The 17342-nt window shown below is 39.1% G+C and overlaps 1 protein-coding gene and 1 long non-coding RNA gene across 6 annotated transcripts in view; one reads left to right on the forward strand and one right to left on the reverse strand.

Annotated features, from left to right (window-relative positions):
* NR6A1 (nuclear receptor subfamily 6 group A member 1) overlaps positions 1–17342 on the forward strand; it is a 222293-nt gene that overhangs the window by 32220 nt on the left and 172731 nt on the right. For 4 of the 5 annotated variants that reach the window (XR_007413294.1, XM_049115048.1, XM_049115049.1 and 1 more), the window contains exon 2: positions 7206–7247. Coding sequence is in view for 4 of the 5 variants with exons in the window: in XM_049115048.1 (XP_048971005.1) it covers positions 7206–7247 (42 nt within the window). In the remaining variant the exon portion in view is untranslated. The remainder of the gene's footprint in view (positions 1–7205; positions 7248–17342) is intronic. The other variant, XM_049115050.1, reaches the window with a different exon arrangement.
* Positions 8642–17342, reverse strand: part of LOC112677191 (uncharacterized) — a 71701-nt gene continuing 63000 nt past the window's right edge. Inside the window, exon 3 of the long non-coding RNA XR_003146893.3 lies at positions 8642–9067. This is a non-coding gene — a long non-coding RNA (uncharacterized LOC112677191). The remainder of the gene's footprint in view (positions 9068–17342) is intronic.

The following is a 17342-nucleotide window of genomic DNA, read 5'->3' on the forward strand; positions in this document are numbered from 1 at the left end:
AGAAAATAAGTAGGGCTGAGACCAGATCTGACTTAAAGAAGGACACAAGTTTCATTGAGTACCTAATCATGATCAGAGGAGACAAGACAGATGGGAAATGGATACAAATGACCAGAGCTGGTTGGTTCAGAAGGGATCAGTTAATGACTGTTACATATATCAGTACAAATCCTGTGTAAAAATTTTTAGCTTTTTGTTGAGTGTGGAGAAAGATTTCTGTGGACTCTAAATTTGCTGTCATTGGCCCTATTGTGTGGTGTGCGAAGCAAAAGAATATGGAAGTACAGAGTTAGAGACACCTAATTAACTGGAGCAATTTCCTTTTTCTTTTCCTTTTTTTTTTTAAGATTTTATTTTTTAATTCCTGAGAGAGAGGCAGAGACATAGGCAGAGGGAGAAGCAGGCTCCCTGCAGGGAGCACAGTCAGGATTCGATCCCAGGATCTTGGGATCATGACCTGAGCTGAAGGCAGACACTCAACCATTGAGCCACCCAGGGGCCCCTCTTTTAAAATTTTTGTTTTTTTTTTTAAATATTTCATTCACGGGACACCTGGCTCAGCGGTTGAGCATCTGCTTTCAACCCAGGGCATGATCCTGGAGTCCCGGGATCAAGTCCCACATTGGGCTCCCTGCATGGAGCCGGCTTCTGTCTGCCTCTTTCTCTCTCTGTGTGTGTCTCATTAATAAATAAATAAAATCTAAAAAAAAAAAAAAAGATTTTATTCACTTGAGAGAGAGAGAGCACAAGCAGGAGGAGAGGTAGAAGGAGAAGGAGAAGCAGACTCCCCACTGAGCTGGGAGCCCAACTTGGGGCTCCATCTCTGGACCCTGAGGTCAGGACCTGAGTTGAAGGTAGGCACATAACCATCTGAACTATCCAGGCGCCCCCTAACCAGAGCAATTTCAAAACCCTTTTTAGATCCCTGACTTCCTTCTGGGAAGTCCTACTTCACTTCATAGCTCACATTTAAAACAATGTGTAGAACTTGAATGCAGTTGACAAGTGAAAAAAATACCAGGTTGCTTACTTAAAACATTTAGTGTAATACTTGCAAGTCTGGTTTGTTTGTTTCTTTGATTTTTGTTTCTTTTTTTTTTTTTTTTCTTTGATTTTGAAGCCAGGTCCCCCCCCCCCCACCCCAGAGGTCCCTGAAAAACTCCTAGGTTCAGTCATTGTGTCTATAGTGCCTTATTGGACTTGAGTGTATTTAGGAAGGGAAAGGATTGGAAACCTGAGCTGAGCCCTGACATGAGTGGTAAGAGAGGGCTCAGGGGGAGAAAACAATGTGTACAAAGGAATGGAGGCTAAAGATAAAGAGCATGTTGAATTTAGGGAGCTACCGTGTAGTACCGTGTGGATGGAGTGTACACTGTTGGATAGGATGGGGTAAGAAGCAAGAGATAAAAGTTGAAGTGGTAGGCAGATAATGAAGGATATATGTTGTCTATTTTGGGTAAAGATCTGATGTTTGATTAGAATTGTAGAATTTTGCCTTTTAAGAGCCTCATCTTAATTTTGCCTATGTGCCGCTGAGACTTCAGAGTAGACTGAGTGGCATACAGTCAAATTAAATCAAAATATTCCTAGAGTAATATTTAACTTGATGTTGTAAAAGACACATAGATTAAAATAACTACTGTTTCAGCTTAAATTTATTTACTGGTGTTACCCATAGCTTTTATTTGTTCACATTTGGATAAAAATGGATACTCATAGTTTATTTATGATCCTCTTGTGGTAAATATATGATTTTTCCATTATCAAAATAAAACTAAAGAAAAAGATCAGTAACTCTTTCTTTTATCTTTGCAGTTAGTCACAGATGGAGGAGTCATTAATCTTTTTCTTTTTGCCAAATGCCTGTTGGAGAAAAGCTTGTCAATTGGATCTTTTTTTTTTTTTTTTTTTAAGATTTTATTTATTCATGAAAGGCACACAGAGAGAAAGAGAGAGGCAGAGACACAGGCAGAGGGAGAAGCAGGCATCATGCAGGGAGCCCGATATGGGACTCGATTCTGGGTCTCCAGGATCACACCCCAGGCTGAAGGTGGTGCTAAACCGCTGAGTCACTGGGGCTGCCCTGGATCATCTTTTTTATTAAAGAAAATTCCTAGACTTAGAGCCATTTATTGATGATCACTTGCCACAAAGTAGGTAATTTATGTATATTCACCAAATCTTATGACAATTGAACAAGGTGATTATTTTTATCCCATTTCAGGAAATAGACCTAGTTAGTTAATTGAATAAAAATAGTGGCAAAAATCTGGGATAAGAACCTAACTCTCAGACCGGTGCCTGTTTTACTATGCATCTGTTTTTTTAAATTGAACCATGGTAAGTCAGTATAAGCTTTGCACTAAATATCAGATTGCTTATGAACACACTGACTTGGTGATATATATCATCTTAGGAACCAATCTGTGTTTCTTGTCTGTCCATTTTTAAAACAATTTGAATCAGTAGCCAAAGGTCTTGGATTTCTCAGAACATTTCCTAATTTGTTTAATATGTGATATTTTGTGAGGCAGATGGTTTTGCGGGTATGTTCGTGCATGTATTTATGTGACTTTGGAGTCTGTTTTTTACTGAAAAACTCTTGATAGCCTTTGCAGTTGTGTTGAATGAATTGAACAAATAATTGGGGTTACTTCCAGCAGTGAGTTGGATTCTTCTAGCTATGAATCATTTTGCTAGCTAGATATGGTGGTTGAGAATCTAGGCAAGACTCTAGGGTAGCCAGATCCAGCCATTCATTCCATTGACTTGTTGTCAGGAGATAGGATTAACATTGTTTTACATATCTCCTCAGGCTTCCTGCACTAGTGATGATCTGTAAAACCAGAGATAGCATTATTAGCCAGTGGTCTCAGGGATGGATGGAGGGAATATAGATACAGTTACTGACATCCATAATCCTTGTGACCATTGGAGGAATTTATTTTAGGACAAAATATAAAGACCCTCCTTTCCTAGGGATAGCTTATGTTTGGCATTACTACATCAAGCACTTTATAAGCTCAAAATACTAGAAGGTTCAAGAATCACCGCAAGTAACTAAAGTGACCTAGAGTTCCACCCCAGGGCTTTGAGGATGAAGTCATGAATGGGTCAGTAGTTCTGCTATGTACTGTTCTTTGCTACCATGGACTCAGCACTGAGTTGAATGGACCCTAGGATTACTTAGTAGTAGTTCATATGTGTTGAGCTCTGACTTTGTCAAGTACTGTGCAAAGCTTTTAGTTTAATATTGTATTTTTTTTTTAAAGATTTTTAATTTGTTTATTCATGAGAAACACAGGAGGAGAGAGAGGCAGAGACACAGGCAGAGAGAGAAGCAGGCTCCATGCAGGAAGTTCGATGTGGGACTCAATCTCGGGTCTCCAGGACCACACCCCGGGCTGCAGACGGCGCTAAACCGCTGCGCCACCGGGGCTGCCCAGTTTTGTCCTTTCTTGAGACTTCTAGTATAGTTCTTTCATTTAAGGTTCAGAATCTGAGATCCTGAATTGGGAGTGTCCTGCCTAAAGTCATGACTAAATCGAAAGACTTTAGGAAAGACCTAACTTTCCCATTATATTACCCTGTCTTCCTGTGCTTTTCACCTGTTTTCAAGTCCATTTATATTAAGTAAATGCTTATTCTCAGTTCATTTCTGGCAGGATGTCTTGTATTGAAACCATGTGTAATGCTGAGTTGTTTCCTTGTTGCCATGCATTTCTCTACAGCTTTTCTCATTCTCCTCACCTTCTTGTTTGTAGAAAGGCTTTGAAGTTGCTTTGAGGTGAGCCTTCTCATGCATCTTAGCCACTTTTAGCAGCTTCCAAACTCTGCTGTTCCAGGTCTAATTCTCTTTTTCAGACCTTCCACACAGTTTTCATTCTAGACTTAGATTTTCTAATTCTGTGACTGTGATGTAGAAGTAGGATCGTGTTTTCTGTTTAGTTCATCCTGCATTTGAGCACTTTCCATAATGTATTGGCAACTGTTCTGGGCATAGGAGCAGCCCCTACAAATGGTGGAGCATGGTTCCTAATCTTGAAGAGCTCACTATCTTATGGAGGAGGCATTTACTGAAATTGTTCCTGGGGCCCCTGGGTGGCTCAGTCGTTTGGGTGTCTGATTCTTGGTTTCAGCTCAGGTCATGATCTCAGAGTCCTTTTGATCAAGCCCCATGTTGGGCTCAACACAGAAGTCTGCTAGTCCCTCTCCCTCTGCTCCCCCCACCACTCCCTACCCCTCTGCATGCATGTGTGTGAGCTCTCTCTCTCTCTCTCTCTCTCTCTCCCAAATAAATAAGTTAAATAAATAAGTATCATTAAAAAATTTGTTCTTTATCCTTTGGTGAATGCAGGATGGGCCTCTCCTATTTTCCATGTTTCATAGTGGTGGTTGATATTTGAGCTGAAACCTGAAGGATGAATAATTCTTTCCAAATGGAGGAAGGAGGAGGAGGAGGAGACACAGGCAAGAAGGGATGTGGCATATTTAGTGGATGGCGTGGTCAAAACAGTCATGATTGCACAAGACTTTAAAAGTTGTGGTTTTTGAATCATCTCCCTGCTGTTTTCAATCCTTCTTCTCATGATTCCCAGTGGCTGGTCCAGCTTACGGTGGCCCAGATATGATGACAGAAAATGTTTTCACAGGGGGTGGGGAAAAAGAGGAAAAAAAGAAGAAAAAGAAAGATGAAGAAAAAGAGAATGCTTTCATATTCCTCCAGTCCTAGTTTTGCTCCTCTTTTTTTTAAATTAAATTAAAATAATTTATTTATTTAATTTTATTTTTTTTGCTCCTCTTTTTTTAAAAGTAGGCTCCATGCTCAACATGGAACCCAGTGAGGGGCTTGAACTCATGACCCTGAGATTAAGACCTTAGCTGAGATGAAGAGTTGGACTCTTAACCGACTGAGCTACCCAGGAGCCCCTGCTCCAGTATTTTTAAATTGACCATTGAGATATTATAGTTGATGTTTGTTTATTTACTTTAAATTTTGTTTTTTTATTCATGAGAGACAGGAGAGAGAGAGAGAGAGACAGACATAGGCAGAGGGAGAAGCAGGCTCCTGGTAGGGAGCCTGATGGGGGTCTCGATTCCTGGACCCTGGTATCACATCCTGTGCCAAAGGCAGATGGTCAACCGCTGAGCCACTAGGCATCCCGATAGTTGATGTTTATTGCACCGGTTTGTTGTGCTAGTCTTGGGGGGTAATTCGGATATAGTTGTGAACAAGACAGGCTTGTTCCCTTCTTGTAAAGAACAGTTTCATAGTGGAGTCAGAAATTGAACAAATGATTTGTTGATGAGTGCACAGGGTGTTATGGATAATTATAATAGGGTGCTTTGACCTGTGCATGAGAGACAAGGGTACAAGAGGCAAGACAATTTTTTTTTAAGAGTTTCTTTCTTTCTTTCTTTCTTTCTTTCTTTCTTTCTTTCTTTCTTTCTTTCTTTCTTTCTTTCTCTTTCTTTCTTTCTTCTTTCTTTCTTTTTAAAATTTTATTTATGATAGTCACACAGAGAGAGAGAGAGAGAGAGAGGCAGAGACATAGGCAGAGGGAGAAGCAGGCTCCATGCACTGGGAGCCCGACGTGGGATTCGATCCCGGGTCTCCAGGATCGCGCCCTGGGCCAAAGGCAGGCGCCAAACCGCTGCACCACCCAGGGATCCCTAAGAGTTTATTTATTCATGAGAGACAGAGAGAGGCAGAGACATAGGCAGAGGGAGAAGCAAGCTCCCTGCAGGGAACCCGATGCCGGACTCCATCTCAGGACTCTGGGATCATGACCTGAACCAAAGGTAGACTACTCAACCACTGAGCCACTCAGGTACCTGAGGCAAAATAATCTTTTCTGAGGAAATTTTTGTTTTGTTTTGTTTTTTTGTTTCATGTCTTTATTGACAAAAAAGTCACAGCATTTCAGACTTTAGTTAAATACACAAACAATAACAAACGGCACCCACAAGTGACAGGCATGGTCCCTCACCTCTGGGTCAAAGGCCATGCTAGAGGGTGTGGGTGTCCTCTTGGCCTTACCCTCCCAGCATCTCTGTCCCTACCTCCCCTACACCTCGCTGACACCCCTGAGATCAGTTAAGACTGCAGAAACGAAGTCACTCTAGAGGAGGTTGGGCTGTGCCTTGCTGCCAAGGAAAAAGCAGGTTCTGAGGGAAAGACGGAAGCGCACTATTGTGGCCCCTCCTAGGAGAGGCCAGGCTGTTTTGTGAGCTGGGCCTGTATCGCCTGCGGCCTCAGGCCTGGGCACAGAACAAAGAAGGAAGACACTCTCCTGGCAGCACTGGGCAGTTGGAGAGAATGTGGGTCACTGGCCATGTGACACCCCCAAATCGATGGCCAGACCTCTCTCCGAAGTCATTAGCCAGACTCTCCCAGGGGGAGAGGGCTTTCAGGAAAAAATACTGACTCGGTTCATAAAGGGCTGGGGTGAATACTTTTCCAGAAACCTTAAGAAATGAATCATCCTCAGATTCAGGAGCACTGGAACAATCGTCATTGGGTAGGAAATTTTTTTCTTTCCTGAGTAAATATTTAAACTGAGGATGAGTAGAAAGCAAACTGGAGAAGGTAGGTAGTTGTTCCTTGGAAAAAGAACTTTCATCAGCTACATATAGAACACCTATAGTGTGTTTGCTATTTGCTATGCTTGATTTTTCTCCACAGTATGATAGCTACACACTAGTCAGACAGATGTAGCTCAGACTTTTTGGGCCTGAAATGAGCTTTGAGAGATATTTATTCCAACCTGGACTGCATACTTATTAATGGAAAATTGCTTCCATTTGTGTAGGTAAAATTTTCAGTATTTGTGAAAAGTTTAAGTAGAATACCTTGTTTGATATTTTTCGTAAGTTCATATTTTTTTGGGGAGGGGGAAATAATTGAGAACGTTAAGTAGAGCATGACAGATATTTGATGAATTGTAATCTTTCTATGAATTTTTATTCCAACTAACATTGGCATGCTTACTCAGGCCTCATCACTATCTTGTCATAAGTGCTATTACTCTTTTCATTTTTTTTATATGATGATGATGAAATGGAGGTTCAGGGAGGGATACGTAGTAGCTAAATGTAATAAAAGTAGTATTCAAATCCAAATTTGACTTCTCAGTCAGAATTTTTGAATCACCTTTGCGTAATTCATGAATTGTAACCTTTTTTTCCTATTGTTTTCTCTTTAGGTTTTTGTCAGGATGAATTGCCAGAGCTTGACCCAGGTACTAGTAAGTTCTGAATGTTCTCCAGTGTTCGTAAGAAAAAGATATATGTGTGTCCTTTTTAATATATAACTTGAGGGTGTTATTATTGGTGGCCATAATGACTCAGATTTTATTTCACTTTGTTTATAATTAATGGGGAGGGTATTCTAGCTTTTCTCATTCAGTGGCCAGAAATGTAATCATTTAGTAGAAAATTGGTTTGCTAAAAATTTCTATTTAATATTAATCTCCTTTCCCTGTTGTTCTCCATCTTCCATGAAACCAACAACAAAAATTGTGCTTTGAATGCACACATACAACCGTATATTCATAACCACTTCTCTAAAGTATTGACTGGCTTTGACATAATTTTTTATTTCCTGAAATGGCAATGGGGTGGAGGTGGAAGGCATAATTTTTTAAAAAGAGGGATTATGCTTGATTTAGGTATTTATAATCAATAACCTTTGTACCACAGTTTAATTTCTAAAGCACCTTTAAGGTTATGAGGGTGACCGTTTCAAGGTCTAATTAAATGATGCTCTCCAGGACTTTTTTTTTTTCCCCCCAGGACTTTGTCTTGATCATAGATAATCATTGGTATTTCCAGTTGCTCTCAAAATGTGGCATACACCATTCTAGGATATGGTTTTAGCTGTTGGAACTAGGACATGGGAATATTCAATATCTTTGTTTTGCTATAATGCCAGAAGGTCGAATGATAATTCAGACTTGAGAATTCTTGAGATGATCTAGAATTATTTTTCTAGTTCTGGTACTTTTTAGGGTCATGAGACTGGCTATTTATCACCAATCTGCTGTCGATGTAAGCGGTAAAGTTTACCTTTTCATCATCCTAGCTAATATCAGCTCTTGAGGATGCACACCTTTTTATATATTTTTCCCGCCTATCTTAACAGTATAAAAATTCATGTCTGTTCAACTAATAATTAGTAACTGCAAGACCAAATAAGTCCTACAATGCTTATCAAACATTCTTTCTAGAATTCTTTCTGGAAATTGTAGAGTTCAGAGTCAGCTTTGTAGGCAATATGGGGTTCCAGTACCTTTAAGTGAACATAATATTTTCTCTTTGCCCTTCTCTTATGAATAGCCTTCATTTAGGAGGAGGAAAAGTAAATTCTTGTCATGGCCTTTCTTGGATTTTTTTTAGCATTAGGAAGGATATTGAGATGCCCTGAAATCTTTCAGACAGAACTATACAAAAAAAATGTGGCAGATAATTGAGGACTCTGTTAAGCATTGCATACTCTATTTACTCTAGGCTTAGTTCTAGGTTCCAGGGATACACAAACAGCGAAGTCTGAATCCTGTCCTCATCTATTAAGTTTATTGGAAAGTATTTATTTGTCTAGAATTACTTGAGAAAGCATATTTTAAACCTCTCATTTAGCACATAATATTCAAATGTATTCTCCTTTTCTGCACTTAATAGCAGTTGAAAACAGCTCCTGCTCATCTTCCAGGAAAGGCCTTCATTAAGATTATTGTTACATTATTCTTCTTGCTGGGCCAAGTAAGCCTAACTCATTTAACATTTCTGCATAGAATCTCTAGCCAAATGTGATTTAGACAATTCTTTTTTTTTTTTTTAAGATTTTTATTTATTCATGAGAGACACAGAAAGAGAGGCAGAGACACAGGTAGAGGAGGAGAAGCATGCTTCATGCAAGGAGCCCAATGCAGGACTTGATCACACCCTGAGCCAAAGGCAGACGCTCAATTGCTGAGTCACCCAGGTGTCCCATTTATACTTTTCCATTCCATGAGAATCAACAGATATCGAATCGTAATTTTATTTATCAGTGTAGAATAGGAGTCACCTAAAAAAAAAAAAAAAGCACTTTTAAAAACTGTACTTAGCTTATGTGGGCAATATTCTCAGCAATCCCCGTGTTATCTTTGTGAAGTTAATAGTGTTTTATTCCTCTCTGTTTTATAATATTCTAATACTAATGTGATAACAAATGGGCAGAAGTAAAAATTCATCATCTGTCTCAACCTTCTTGGGGATCAAATGAACATGCCCAGCTGTATGTAACAAGTGGTAGGAGACCTCAAGACTAATATGGACTGTTTGTGTTGTCTTAAGTTGGTTATGAATGTTAATATGCAAATTCCATGGCTTCTGACTGAGAAGGAATAACATCTTCTATGTTAATGTCTCATGACTATTATATATGAGATTGAGAACAATGGGGATTTCTCTCTGATGCCGCTTTGAAATTTAGAGGCCCTTATGTTGTCTCTACTCCTCAAATTCTTGATAGGGAAAGCCTGCTCATACTTATTTTGGAACAGGAAATACCACTGTTGCTGATTTCCCATTGTGGTTGGCCATGGTTGTAGATAGTAAGTTTGGGACAACAGGTAGGATGTGTTGGAACATAGGTGAGGAAAAAAATCTGACTTTGTCCTGTTCAGATGGCTTTTTTTTCCTCCAGCCTTTTCTATGATAGAGCAGATGGGTAGCCATGCTTAGAATATGGGCAGCTGTTCACACTCTGGCTGCCTTCTTATGATTCCTGGGCTTCTTAGAGTCCAATGTTATGGCACAGGTTCAGGCTAAGTTCATTTCTACAAGAAGCATCTCTGTACCCTGCTCATTAGCATAAGCTAGGGACAAGGGCAGTCAAAGGTCAAGAAAAGTTCAAAACAGCATAACCTTTCTATGCTTCTGTTTCCAAATAACCCCAGTCTGCCTTGCTCCCTGAGTTTTTTCCTCAACCACCGTGTTTACTGTGTAGTTGTAAAACTCAAGAGAACAAGGACCAACTTGATACAAGGGAAGTTAAAGAATAGAAGTCATTGTTGCTTAAAACAGGAGAAATAATTGATTTATGTTTGGGGGCCAATTAGGCTATAAAACAGGAACAGTAAAGGGACCTATGACTTTAGGACAGCTACTTGCTCTGATTTCTGTCCCACAGACAAGGGGCTCCCCAATAAAGGCTGTCAGCTTTCTAGGCTAAGTTATTAATTCCTTTCATGCCTTTCAGGGATTGTAAACAGCACATAATACAGGAAAACAATTGATACTGTTCAGTTATTGGCCAGATAGAGGGTCAAAGGGTAAATAGTTGGATTAGCAACAGCTGGTCTTCCTCTTCAGTCAAACTTTTGTTCCTTATTATCTATTTCAGCAAAGTCCTTCCTGAGTTTTTGGCCTCTAAATAGTTAAATCCATTTCTTTTCTTGTAAAATAAGCCTACAAATAATTATTGATCAAAATTGAAAATACTCATATTTTAATTCAGTTTCCAAAGTTGAAGATGAGCATTCTCTTTGGTTGACTATGTGTTGACTGTGTTGATATTCAAAGGGTATTATCTCAAGGAAAATAACTACCTAAAGTTAGACAGATTAGAGGCTTTTTAGCTATTTTTACTAACTGCTTAAAGATCTTGGTGCAGCTTGATTTAAAAAAAAAAAAGTTGTCTTTACTTAAACTGATAATAGTAGGATAACGTATATTCATTGTGGAAAACACTAAGAGAAAAATATAAACACTCCTGATCCCACCACCCAGAAATAACCACTGTTTCTTACTTGAGGGTATATCCTTCCATTCCAGCTTGTGTCTGAGTTTGTTTTTTACATAATTTGGAATCATAATACATGTACAACTTTGTATCTCCCCCCCGCCCCATCGTTATATTGTAAGCATTGGCCCAAGTCATAAAACATTTTTCATAAGTATTTTTAGTGGCTGGATAATATTTCATTGTAAGGGAATAATTTTGCCATGATTTATTTAACCATTCTCCTGTTTGGCATTTAGGTTTACAGATTTTTCTATATTCTATAAACATGTTTTTGTATAAATTTCTTGTCTACATTTCAAATGAACTCTTTAGCATATAAACCAAAACTCTTTTGAATTAAGAGCGTAACCCCCGGCTCAAGATTGCTTGGGTTCTGTTTGGATCCATTATTTACTGCTATGTAATCTTGGCTAAATTATTTAACCTCTCTGGGCCTCAGTGTTTTCATCTGTAAAATGGGAACAATAAAAATTTATTTCTACTTTACAGGGCTGTTGTAAGGATTATATGAAGTAATAGATACATGCCCATATATTTATATTTAAAACAATGCTTGGCAAATGATAAACAATGTTAAGTATGTGCTGTTCCAGGCTATGTAACATAATGTTGAAATTCTTAGTCTTTCTGTATTAATGGACTATTGTAACTGCACTTTATTCAATTAAACTAGCCTGTGTTTCTTAATGACACAAAGATAAATCATTCCAGATGTTAGCAGATGTAGGTTACTGCTTCAAGTAAATTGTTCCCTCAGAGGAGCAGAGCTCATATATTGCTGACTACTTTGGCCAAGACTGCTCTTTACTGTCTGGTTAACTGTTAGGGTGTTTTGGTCCCCTTCCCTCAGCCAGCAGCAGGTAACCTCCCAAGTGACCATCTGCCAGCCCATTTTTTTACGTCTTAGGAAACTAAAGAAGTTAACTCTCTGCTTATTTAAAACACATACTGAGATTATATACTCTTTGGTTAATACCATGCGTATGTTGGGGGAAAAATTTGTGCATTTAGAACCTGACCATTACTATTTTAAAAACACTGGGATTCTTAAAAATACTTGGGATTCTTGCTGACTCAGACTACACGCACACATATACACACCCGTTTTTTGTTTTTGTTTTTGTTTTTTTTTTTCACTTTTTACTGATCAAGGATTTAGGTATAGATAAATGGACATTTAAAAAGAGACATGAGGGTGGCTCAGTCTGTTGAGCGACCCACTCTTGATTTCAGCTCAGATTATGATCTCAGGTTTGTGAGATCGAGCCCCGTCTTGGTCTCTGCACTGGCGTGGAGCCTGCTTAAGATTTTCTCCCTCTCCTTCTACCCCTCCCTCTCTTAAAAAAGAGAGAGAGAAATGAAAGTCTGTTTTTGGAGTCTTTTGCCATGATGATGGATGCCCACCAAATAGGGATCTATTGGTGCTGATTGGATGCACAGGTGAGATAAAAAGCAATTTCAGAATCAAAAGCTAACATCACTGGCTTGCTCTGGTTTTGCATTCATCTGTCAAGTGTTTTGGGATCCCAAGGAGATTTATTTTTAAGATATTTATTTATTTATTTATTATGAGAGAGAGAGAGAACAATCAGGAGAGAGGAAGAGAGAGGGAGAAACAGATTCCCCGAGGAGCAAGGAGCCCGACTTGGGATTATGACCTGAGCCAAAGGCAGACACTTAACTAACAGCCACACAGGAGCCTCTCAAGGAGACTTTTTGTGGATTCTTCAGACTACAAAAGAAGAATATACTTCTCAGCTAGAGTACCCCTGGGTTCTGTTCAAAATTCTAATATTCTGTATCGTGTCTTAATGGGTTAATGCCTAGTTGTCAAACTATATGTCACAATTTTTGATCTCAGAAGATACTTCATATAAGCTCAGGTGTGATCTGCAGAGAGTGAATTTAAGGCTGGGTGTTAGAGATCAAGGAAGGAAAGAAAATTAACATTTACTGGGTATTCCTTATGTGCCAAGCACTTTGCATATATTCAGTAGGAGTGAGAAGGATTATATCCTATAAAATTATCTAATTTTAAGTTTGACTTTATAAAGATTTTGTTTATTCATGAGAGACAGAGAGAGAGGGACAGAGACATAGGCAAAGGGAGAAGCAGGCTCCATATAGGGAGCCCTACGTGGGACTCGATCCCAGGACTCCAGAATCATGCCCTGAGCTGAAGTCAGACACTTAACCACTGAGCCACCCAGGTATCCCCTCAGTTTGACTTTATAATACCTTGTCCATTGTTCTTTTCTTCCCTCCCCACTTCTTTTCTCTTTGATGTGTGTGCCAAGCTGTGACAAGCTGTGACACAGTTCATGCCCTGAAGGACTCTGGTTTAGTCAGTAAGACAGACATGAAACTAGATGATATGTGCCTACTACTACTACCACTACTACATAGTAGCTAATATTTATTACGCACTAAATGCTTCACATGCAAGCACTCATAAAATTTGTTTTAAAAGATACTATCCTTATCTTACAGATGAGAATGTTAAGGCTTGGAGAGGTTAAAAGACTCACTCCAAAATATAGAGTGGAGAAGTATCTGAGATTTGAGAACTGTTTTTTAAAAAAATTATTTTGGGAACCCTGGGTGGCACAGCGGTTTAGCGCCTGCCTTTGGCCCGGGGCGCGATCCTGGAGACCTGGGATCAAGTCCCACGTCGGGCTCCCGGTGCATGGAGCCTGCTTCTCCCTCTGCCTATGTCTCTGCCTCTCTCTCTCTCTCTGTGTGACTATCATAAATAAATAAAGAAAAATTAAAAAAAAATAAAAAAATTATTTTATTTTATTAAAATTTAATTAACTTGTAGTACATTATTAGTTTCAGAGGTAGTTTAATGATTCATCAGTTACATGTAACATCCAGTGCTCATTACATCAAGTGCCCTCCTTAATGCCCATCATCCATCTCCCTCCCACCCCCCTCTCTACCAGCAAACCTCATTTGTTTCCTATGGTTAAAAAAAGTCTCTTATGGTTTCTCTCTTTCTCTGATTTAATCTTGTTTTATTTTTCCCTCCCTTCACCTGTGCTCCTCTGTTTTGTTTCTTAAATTCTACAAGAATGAAATCATATGATACTTTTCTCTGATTGACTTATTTCATTTAAATTCTCTTCTATCCTGTCTTTAGTTCTCTTGACTGTGACAGGCCTCAAATGCTACTGGAAGAGCTTAAAGCAATATAATGATTTATAACATACATCATATTTTTTTTTGTATACAGAAAAATATACTATTTTCTAAGTGTTATTTGGGCTCTTTTTTATATATTAGAATGATTTTGGATACAACGTAGGATAATTCACTGTGGAGTACGTTCCCAAAGAGATTTCTTCTCTGGCTCAGGTTCAGGATTATTCCACTATTTGTCAGACAGGTTCTTTCCTGAAACAAATGAAGATAAATTCACAGATCTCCCTTGTTTTTCCCTTTATGTCCCCTTTCCTTCACAAAACTTATTTCGTGAGTTTTTCACATTCATAACTGTTCCAAGAACCTTCTTCCAAAACTTCAGCTGGATCTGCTGTATCAGGTCTCTTGAATGTGGGTTTTTGCTGGGGAGTTCTCTTCTGATAAGAATTCTTTTGAACAGGGTAGGGATGGGATGAGATTCAGAGCTTTAGGCTGAGCTCTCATCCCCTTGACCTCTGCCCCTATTACAGAGTTTATACTGACTTGGTAGGGACTCCCTATGGAGCCAAGAGTTTAGGACTTGTTTACAATTGATGAAAAGATAGTTGCATTCAAAGGCTGTTGTTGGGTCCTTGGATGCTCACGGATCTCTGCCATTATCTCTAGTGGGTGCAGGGAATGCTGGAACATCTGGGTCTGGAGATTTGTAATGGATGACTAAGAAGGAATGAGAATAAACTAAAGCTAGATAGGTTTCTGAAATTGTTCTTTCTACAGAAGCTGTATATGCAGTAACATTTTTGAGAACGGAAAGATTTGTACAAATCTGTGCTTTGTTTCATTAAAAAAAGCAGAAAGTGGTTTAAATTCAGTATATGATATAAGAGGATGTGTGAGAATTCTTTCTTTTTTGATGTCTTACCAGAGAAAATTTGCTGTTAGGCAAATGTTTCAGGTAGTAGAGGGAAATGCTAGATTATTAAAGCCATCTTCTTCAGAGTTATGCATAGTTTTACAAATTAGTATTTTCTCTGAAAATCTTGTGGTTTAAGTATGCTGGGGGAGATTATAGCAACTCAGTCCCAACAGTCTTCATATACCTTTACCAGCCACACTTTGATCACACTTTTTTTAGCCTCAGTACCTGAAGTTACATATCTTTTTTTGGGAGTGGGGGTGGGGGGTGTCCAGTATTTGTTGTAGATGTGAATCTGGGGGTGGGGGGAAGATAAGCATCTTCCTTTGAAGGGTGCTGACAGTCACTATGAACCAAAACCATACATCCTTTGTTGGTAAACATAGGAAAACAAACTTCATGAATAATAAGATTCAAAGTGAAAATACAGTGTTATTACATCTTTTTCATCTCAGCACAAAATTCCATGTACTAAATGTAGTCTGGCCTATGGATGTATTTTTGTCTGAGTAACCACATATTCAAATAAATCATGTTGTCAACATTTAAAACCTGCAAGATTTTCATAAAAATTTGGAGTTTTGTCCTTCTTGATAAATTCAGCTTGGATTTCTTCACAACATCTGTTGGCTGGAATAGAATAGTGGCTGCCCTTCTTGATGTGAGCATGCACTTTCAGGTTTGTCACGGACCTAGATGGCCTCCTTCATCCAAGTATGTCTCCTGCACATTCTGTAGGCTTTTGAGTTTGTAGCTCCTATACTAAAGAATGATAATTGTCAGTGCAGCTGAAGGTGTGGGAAAATAGGAACCATTATGACTATAATATATCAAAGCTGAAAATATACGGGTTTACTTTTGCAGATTTAGTGATTTAAAAATTAAAAATTACAGATGTAGCATTTCATGTCTCAGTCTTTATCCTATAAGAAATGACAGGTGTGCAAAATATATAGTCAAAGATACTCCTTTCAGCATTTATAATAGCAAAAAAATTGGAAAGAGTTTAAAGTTTAACAGAGGACTGCTGGTTTCATAGACTCTGGTTATCCATGCAATGGAGTACTACTATAGAATTGCTAAAGAAAAGGCAGATTTTAGTCTGGAAGAAGGGTATACTGAACTGTTTGTTAACAGTATAATATCTTTGGGCAAATAGTATCACAGGGCAACTTTCATGATTTCTGTGTTTAAATTTAAAAAAAATAAAGCTCTTGTAGTTTTATTTTTTAAGAGATTTTATTTATTCATTCATGAGAGACACAGAGAGAGAGGCAGAGACATAGGCAGAGCGAGAACCAGGCTCCCTGCAGGGAACTTGTGTGGGACTTGATCCTAGGACCCCAGGATTATGACCTAATGAAGGCAGTGCTCAACCACTGAGCCACCCAGGTGCCCCAAAACTCTTGTATTAAGAAAAAATGGGATCCCTAGGTGGCGCAGCGGTTTGGCGCCTGCCTTTGGCCCAGGGCGTGATCCTGGAGACCCGGGATCGAATCCCACATCGGGCTCCCGGTGCATGGAGCCTGCTTCTCCCTCTGGCTGAGTCTCTGCCTCTCTCTCTCTCTCTGTGACTATCATAAATAAATAAAAATTAAAAAAAAAAGAAAAAATGATACATATTTAATTTTTTGAATGAGAGAGTGAGCGTGTGTTGTGTGCATGGGTAGAGGAGGAGCAGAGGAAGAAGGAGAGAGAGAATCTTAAGCAGGCTCCATGGCCCAGTGTCAAGCCTGACATAGGGCTTGATCTCATTACCCTGAGATCATAACCTGAGCCAGAATCAAGTGTTGGGATGCTTAACCCCTGAGCTACCCAGGTGCCCCAAAAGAGATATATTTAAAAAAAAAAATCTCTGGCTCTCATTTCTTTTACCAAATTTGTAAGGCTATTCTACCAAATTGAGCTACTCGCATTCTAGCTTTCCACCTTAGATCACAGGTTTTTGCATTCAGAATTCTCTTATCTTGAAATTGCTCTAAGGAAAGGGAATTGGTATCCTCAAGTAGCAGGACCCATCTTGAAGCCTGAGAACAGGGTAGAAGCCTAGAGCAGTGTTTGCAGGCTTCTACAGTCTTGCAGTTCTCCTTCCATCCACAATCAAGCTGTCCACATTGGCCAGCTTTTCAAAATCAGGCTTGACACTACCATACTATGGAGAATAAAAGGATCCTTAATAGCTTCTCATTTGAGTGTGTTGCCCTGGCAGTTGCAGGGTTACATTGCTGGAAATGACCTTAATGGAAGATAGCATGGTGCAGTGGAAAAAACATGAGTGAGAGTTTGCATCTTGGCTTTTGTCACTTCCTTGCTGAGTGACCATAGGTAACCTGTGAAGCTGTTTCTTTATCCATACAACAGTAATAATCCCTGTTAGGGGTTGTTTTAAAAAAAAAAGTGAGATATATATGAATTCTCTAGCATCTAGCCGTTCTTGCCAATCCTGTATGTTTCTTCTTTGCTGAAATACATGATGAAGGGTTTCTAACTTTT

Source organism: Canis lupus, chromosome 9, assembly GCF_003254725.2.
Source record: "Canis lupus dingo isolate Sandy chromosome 9, ASM325472v2, whole genome shotgun sequence".
Classification (NCBI taxonomy): domain Eukaryota; kingdom Metazoa; phylum Chordata; class Mammalia; order Carnivora; family Canidae; genus Canis; species Canis lupus.